The 7872-nt window shown below is 37.2% G+C and overlaps 1 protein-coding gene across 1 annotated transcript in view; it reads left to right on the forward strand.

Moving 5' to 3' along the window:
• The window catches only part of PKD2 (polycystin 2, transient receptor potential cation channel), a 70361-nt gene extending 63604 nt beyond the window's left edge, over positions 1–6757 (forward strand). Inside the window, exons 12-14 of the mRNA XM_019668076.1 lie at positions 627–790; positions 3876–4023; positions 4374–6757. Coding sequence (XP_019523621.1) covers positions 627–790; positions 3876–4023; positions 4374–4610 — 549 coding nt within the window. The 3' untranslated portion in view covers positions 4611–6757. The remainder of the gene's footprint in view (positions 1–626; positions 791–3875; positions 4024–4373) is intronic.
• The last annotated feature ends 1115 nt before the right edge of the window (positions 6758–7872 follow it).

The following is a 7872-nucleotide window of genomic DNA, read 5'->3' on the forward strand; positions in this document are numbered from 1 at the left end:
AGGATGGCTCAGCTTAAAAAAAAAAAAAAGTGTAAAAATAAATGGTTAAACAACCCCTCCCCCCAAAAAAAACAAAACAAAAACCCCATGGTAATTGAGGTACAAATAACACTGATGCATGTTATACACTAAAGCCATATTCCTATGAGGACATAGTGTGGAACAATGGTTTCTAAAGGCCGCTCCACAGAACAGTGCCAGTAGGTGAAAAACTGCACCACTCATAGTGAAATATGAACAAGAGGACAATGAGTAAAATTTTCACAGTGCTGTATTTAGCCAAAATTCTTACTTTGAGATTGTATCCTTCCTACTTTGTAGCTGTTAAATTTATCTTTTATTGCAAAAGTAATACTATATTTCTTCATTTACTTTTGCTTTGCTTTGTTGTATTTTTAATGTACTTTCTTGTCCAAACAAAAAGTTGCAACTCCTTACTGATAATTAAAATCCCTTTTGAAACTTGGCCAGTCCATGAAATTGAAAGGCGTGGGAATCACAGTCAGGCATTAGCCACAAAGAAACCTGAAGTAAAGGGCACACACCCATTTTTCATTGGCCCAAGCCCTCAGTGAAACTTCTGTGGGGCTCCAGGTGGTCCTCCTGAATGACCCCATTTTCTTCAGGAGGACCTGGACTTGGATCAGAGCTCTTTACCTCGTCCCATGAGCAGCCGGAGTTTCCCACGAAGCTTGGATGACTCTGAGGAAGAGGATGATGAAGACAGTGGGCATAGCTCCAGAAGGAGGGGAAGCATCTCCAGTGGAGTTTCGTATGAAGAGTTTCAAGTGTAAGTATAAAAGAATTGCGGTACAACTTTGCTCTTACCCACTTCCTTTGTCCTGTTCTTGTCAAATATATTATGATATTTCTACATGTTATAGGCCCGACAATGCAATTATGTACATATCATCTTGTACAGTTTTGCTTTAAATCAGTTAAGAGAAGAAGGAGAAGAAATATGCATTCAGACCATCTTTTATAGTTACGTAATTCCCTTTACCAGTGCTCTTTGTTTCTTCATGTGCTTTTAATTACCGTACTGTCTGGGATCACTTGCTTTCAGACTGAAGAACTTCCTGTAGTAATCTTCTAAAGCAGGCCTGCTTGCATGAATTCTCTCAGTTTTCCTTGATCTAAGAATATTTTTAATTCACTTTCATTTCCTTCTGGCCTGCATTGTTACTGATTAGAAGCCAGCTGTTCATCTTACTGAGGTTCCCTTATATGTGACGCGTCATTTTTCTCTGGCTGCTTTCAAGATTTTTTTCTGTCTTTACCGTTCAGTATTTTTACTATATGTCTGAGAGTGGCTGTCTTTGCAGTTATCCTACTTGATGTTCATTAAGCTTCTTGGATGTGTAATATTTTCATCAAATTTAGTAAGTTTTCAACCAGTATGTCTTCAAATATTTTTCTGTTCCTTTCCTTCTGGGACTCCTGGTATATGTATGTTGGGGTGCATAATGTTAACCCTTATTTCTCTTAGGCTCTGTTCATCTTTCTTCATTCTTTTTTGGCTCTGTTCTTCAGATTGCATAGCGTCTATCCATCCCTCTCAAGTTCACTGATTTATTCTTCTGCCTGCTCAGATCTACTGTTGAGACTCTCTAGTGAATTTTTCATTTCATGGATTGTACTTTTCAACTCCAGAATTTCTATTTGGTTCTTTTTAATAATTTCTCTCTCTTTATTGATATTCTCTACTTGATGAGAAAATGACATCATACTATCCTTTATTTAAGCATGATTTCCTTTATTTCTTTGACTATATTTATAATAGCTACTTTGAACTCTTTGTCTAATAAGTCTAGCTGAGCCCTCTCAAAGATAATTTCTGTTACCTGCTTTTTTTTTCCTGTGGTGTGGGTCACATTTTCCTGTTTCTTTGCATGTCTCACAATTTTTTATTGAAAACTGAAGGTGTTAAATAACATATTATAGTAATTCTGAATACAGTAATACCTTGGTTTACGAGCATAATTCGTCCCGGAAACAAACTACTTATATTGCAAGACATCGCTCATTTACCATGTTAAAATGTATTAGAAATGTCTGCTCATCTTGTGGAACGCTCGCAAACCAAGTTATTCGCAATCCAAGGTTTTACTGTGCTAATTTCCCTGCCCCCCAGGGTGTATTTTTGTTGTTGTGTGTTTGTTCTTTAGTGAAGTCTTGTTTCCTCCACATGGTGAAGCCTCTGATGTGTCCCTCTCAGAGGGCACAGCCATGACCATGCACACAGTCATCCTGGGAAGACAGTGACTTTAGCAGGACTCTCATTGTCTTCCCTGATCTCTCCGTTAAGTCTTCTGTCTCTGTTGATATCACTACCACCTCTTAGGTTCCACTAATTGTTGGCTGATTGGTCTTTTGTTTTCAGTAATGCCTTGGGATAAAAATTGCTCTATAGTCCCATCCAATTAAATGCAGGCCCCTTTGAGGGGTAGTTTTTGAGGCCAGTCTTTAGCTGTCTTCTTAGCTGCCTCTTTCCTGGTTCTCTCTGGTCAACTAGCTGGTAAGCAAGTTAACTTGTTGATCTCATGAAGACCAGTCTCCTGTTAACTGCTTATCACCACCACCTCCATTGTTTTCAAGAGCACTCTTAGGCTTGAATTACCCCACACTTTGTTCCAAATAAATACAGTTCACTTGGAGGAAGCTTTGGAGCTTTCTCTCTTACAGCCTGACTCTACAGAGGCAAAACATCTATGCCACTGCCCCAGAGCTTGGGGCAGGGACAGCGGCCCATCTCTCTCACAGTGACTGCCTGCTTCCTGAATAAGGCATTGGGTTGGAATGGTAGACTGTGGTCTTCTCAGCCTGCCTCTCCTGGCATGGAAACTCCACCCTACACTTGGAAGTTGAATGGGGAAAGAGTCTCAACCTCAAAGCCACTTTTGCCTAGATTAGAGCCTCTGCCACATGGATTTGGAGGTGGAGGCTTAGAGATGAGAAATGCTGGCAGCCTGTCCCTCCCTGGGAGATACTGTAGCCCTCCATTGGGAGCTGAGGGGAGAGGGAGCCCTGTGACCTTTGCCCCACACACCCAGCGTGGTGCTTCCCTGTTACCGAGCTGGGGGCAGGAGAGAGGGAGCAGATCGTGGCTCACATGTCACAGTCTCTCATTCTTCTTACTGAAATTTAGTGGATTTTATAAAATAAATGCTTCTTTATTTGCTCTATGCCCTTAAGAAAATTTCCAGAAATTAAAACAATTTAAAAAAAAATTCAACAGTTATGGTTCTTTCACTGGAAGAGGGCCTACAAAACCCATTCCAGAAGTTGTCTCCTGTTTATATTTTTAAAGTATTTATATAAACATTTTGCTTATTCAAAATAACGGGATCATAAGTGAGTATACTATTTTCTAACTTTTATTTACTTACTATATTGTGAACATCACTCTATTTCACTAAATATTGTCACAATATAATTTCTGGTGTTTGCTTAGAATTCCATTGTAGACATGTACAATAACATAGTTAAATAATGTCATATTAATTATTTAATGTCACTTTTCATTGCCCTATTAATAAGAAAAACTCTATTAAATACCCTCGTAGCCAAAAATCACACATATGCTTAATTTGTTCCTTTAGAAAATTTTCAGAAAAAGGAATAAATGAATAAAAGGTAGGCATACATTTTGAAGACTTCTGATACAATGTTGACTTGCAGAGATGCTCTTTCAGTTAGCAGCCCCACCAGCAATGTATGAGAGTTTATCTCTAGAGTTTGAGACTACAGGAAAATGTTTCAGATGATCATATTGTTTAAGAAAACACCTTAGCACTTCCATTTGAAAAGCCAAGCGGGCTGAAAAGACAACAATGCCCAGTGGCTTTGTCCCTCCCCACTGTGGTTTCCTGCAGCCTAGTGAGAAGAGTGGACCGAATGGAGCACTCCATCGGCAGCATTGTGTCCAAGATTGATGCTGTGATCGTGAAGCTGGAGATCATGGAGCGGGCCAAACTGAAGAGAAGGGAAGTGCTGGGAAGGCTACTGGACGGGGTGGCCGAGGTGAGTGGTCATCTGAAACAGAAACACTCTGGTTCTATAAAATATCAGTGTTGTCGTACTTGTAACCCTTAATCTAAGAGGTTTCTCTATCTCCATAACTGTAGATTAAGTAATAGTCTAAAGATGTTACTTTCTTAATACTCCACATGCCTACCTTCACTGGATGGTAGAATTAAGCAAAAAAAGCTACTGTAGTAACTGAGAATTGCTGTTATGGGCTGTAAATCTCCAGCCTTACCTAATTACAAGCAGATTATTTGGCCCCTAAATTTCCTAAGACAGTTAGTTTCTAAATTCAGGAATATGCATCAATCTACCCCTAACATCCTGGTTTCTTTTTCCTTTATTAGGATGAAAGACTGGGTCGTGACAGTGAAATCCACAGGGAACAAATGGAACGGCTAGTGCGGGAAGAGTTGGAACGCTGGGAATGTGATGATGCAGCTTCCCAAATAAGTCATGGTTTAGGCACACCCGTGGGACTAAATGGCCAGCCTCGCCCCAGAAGCTCCCGCCCTTCTTCCTCTCAGTCCACGGAAGGAATAGAAGGTGGAGGTGGAACTGGGAGTTCCAATACCCACGTGTAGGACGTTTGTTAGTAAATGTGTGCCTACTAGGTGAGAAGGCAGCTGTCCTGAGTTTCCGTAGCCAGGACACTACAGTAAGTCTCACTTAACGTTGCTGGTAGGTTCTTGGAACTGTGGTGAAACGACGTATAACGAAACCATTGTTACCACAGGCTAATTGACATAAACAAGTATGTAGTTCCTACAGCATCCAAGTTATAACTAAACGATGTTATTCTAAGTCCTGCTTATTTATATGCCCTCATCACCATATGATGCTGGTCTTTGTGACTAATTGTTCATTCTTCTGCACTTTAATTTATTTTAGGTAAATTTTTCCCATGGATCAAAGAAGATTTTTTTTTTTACTTTTTCTCATATAAGAAATTAGTTGTAAATATTGAGTACAGAAAAAAAATCTTTGTAAAGTTTTCAGAGCGGTATGCCCACTTGCTACCATGACTGAGTCTTCTCAGTTTACAATGAAGTCGCCTTTTAAAGCTAGAAGAGAACTGTCAAAAGGCTTCTGAGTTTTATTTTCAATCACAAAAATCAGTATTGTCATCTTTGCCCAATGTGTGAAGGGAAAGTAGGGGCGTTCCTTCCCACTCAGGCCGAGGTCATGGGCTTACTACATAGCTTTCTTTTTAAAAAGGAGCCTTTTATTTCACCTACCTTCCTGGGGTAAGCTTTTCTAAAAGATGAGCTAGAAAAGAACTCCAAAGAATAGAATGGTTATGTAGTCATTATGCTAAAATTTGTATGAATGGTGAAGGCAAATGTTGAATACTATGCTTTTTTGTTATTTTATCATATCTAATATCTGTTGGAATAACTGTTTTCACTTAATTTTTACATTATTTTTGCTCTCATTTGAAATGAGCTGCATGAAACCACCAAAGATCAGTTATGAGTTAAAATGTCATCTCTAATCATAACATAGTAGAATTGGAAGGAGCCCTATCACTAAGTTGGACTTTTTCTCATCATTGGTTTAGTATCAAGATTTATTAATATATTCCCTTTCCCATATGACTCAACTTATTTGCAAGTAACTGTAATGTTGTAACTAATCTAGGACGAACAACTTACTAAAACTTTTTAGTATGCATAGAAAGTTTTCACTCAGCAAATTTGTTCATTTTAAATAAAATTTTAAACATGTTTTTAAATTCATATAAAAATATAAAACTAAAATTTGAGTTTTATACTGTTTAAAGAATAAACATCTCAAATACTCTTAGTTCTGCAACGAAACTAGAATTTCTAATCTAAATGAGCTCAATTTAATGAAAAGGAGTTTTTCGTATTGAAAGTTCATCCATCATCAGAAAGTATCAGCCAAAGTTTGAGTTTGAAGCAATTATTTTTTTCATTAGGAAAGGGTCTCAGCAAATTTATGGGGAAGATTTCTTAGTAAAAAAATAAAAATCTTATTTTTCAAAAGTTTTAAGTAAGGTGACCTTTTGGGAGCTAATGTGACAAGCAAAAGAGAATGCAATGCTGGTGAATAACTCATTTGGAGAACAATAGAAGAGAGGCCTGTTTTTAAATGCTATGTTTTAATGCACATTTGGTTCATTTAATTGGTAGAACATGTCAGTCAAATCTTCAATGAAAACATGAGCAAACAAACTTTCTAAGATGGCTTCTACAGAAATGCTGAACACTGGGTTTCTTTCATAGTTATTTCCCATAGCTTCATCTCCATCTTTATTTGTAGTATGGTACAAAAGTCCTTTATTACTAGGTACGAACGTTTGCATTCCAGGAATAGTGAGTGTATGTATTTATGTATGTGTACCATGTTGTTACATGTAAACAAACTTCAATTTGAAGTGCAGCTATTATGTGGTATCCATGTGTGTTGACCATGTGCCATATATTAATTATGGTCACTAGAAAGTCTTTTATGATACTTATTGTTAAACTTTTTATTTTTATTTCACTTGTAAAATTTTGCAAAATTCTTTCTCTTTACCCATAAGTTGCCTATTTTTGTTTTTTTAGTCATGGAAAATTCCCTCCTTATCCCTCCCCTATCATCTTCCCTTCTATATTAATATTATTACTATGTTACATATGCAGGTCTCTCTCAACAATTGAGCATTTCATTAATGTATAATACTGAGCACTTTACTTCTTAATAAAGACTTGATATAAAAGTAGATGTAAGAGTTGTCTGTTTCCTAAGTAGAAGCAGTTAGATAATTTGCCTTGTATCATGAGCCTGATAGTAAAGGCTTAAACTTTCAAAAGTTGTCTCCTCTTTTTATGTCCAAAAATAACGTGATTGACACGTTACTTCTTCTGCAGTATGCACCTCTAGGACGTTATTATGATTGTGTAGTATTTCCTAGTGTGCAACCATCACATTTTTCTTATGCATTCCTATAGTGCGTGGTTAGCTCAAATTTTTCTGCTATTCCAAATCTTTGTAAGTCATCCCCTTGTTGACTTTCCATGAGTCCCTCAGTGGGTACATAACAGGAGTCAGAGTGCTGAGTCCCAGGTATACACGTATACATATTTAATGTTACCCAAAACTGTCAGGTTGCCCACCAGAATGACTGCACCAGTCTACAATTCCACTACAAGAATGAGAGCACCACGTTTATCCAACCCTCACAAGCATTGGTATCATCCAGCTTTCTAATCTTTGTTAATGGAATGGTTTTAAAGTGTGGTCTCATTTTATTTTGCATCTCTCTGATTCCTAACAAGGTTAGTCATCTTCTCATACAGTTGATCAACATTTGGGTTTCTGTTTTTATAGATTGCCTATTAAACCCTTGAAAATCTTATACTCTGATCAATGGGAAACAAGTATGTTTTTTTGTTCATTGCCTATTTTTCCATTGGGTCAAGGTCTTTTTTGTTGATTTGCAAAATTTCCTTGGTTTAAGTATTAATTCCTTATCAGTTGTGGACTCTGTTAATATCTCTCATCTAACTGATGACCTTGTCAAGGTTTCCTTCATTTTTTTTTTAATATAGTTAATATGTGTTATATAATATGTGTTAAAATAAGTTTGATGGGTTCCTAGGGATGGGTGGAGAAAAAAATCCCCCTGAAATTTAATTGGAATTGCATTGAATTTATTGATTAGTTTGGGGAGAACTGACATCCTCACAATATTAGAAACATAACTCTCCATTTATCCAGAACTTCCTTAATGTCCTTTAAGTGTTCCTTAAAATTTCTTAAAGCTCTTACATATTCTTTAACATGGTTTTATTGCTACTATGAACAGAATTTTGTCTTCCATTATATTTTCTGGTT

Source organism: Hipposideros armiger, unplaced genomic scaffold (genome assembly GCF_001890085.2).
Source record: "Hipposideros armiger isolate ML-2016 unplaced genomic scaffold, ASM189008v1 scaffold_515, whole genome shotgun sequence".
Lineage (NCBI taxonomy): Eukaryota > Metazoa > Chordata > Mammalia > Chiroptera > Hipposideridae > Hipposideros > Hipposideros armiger.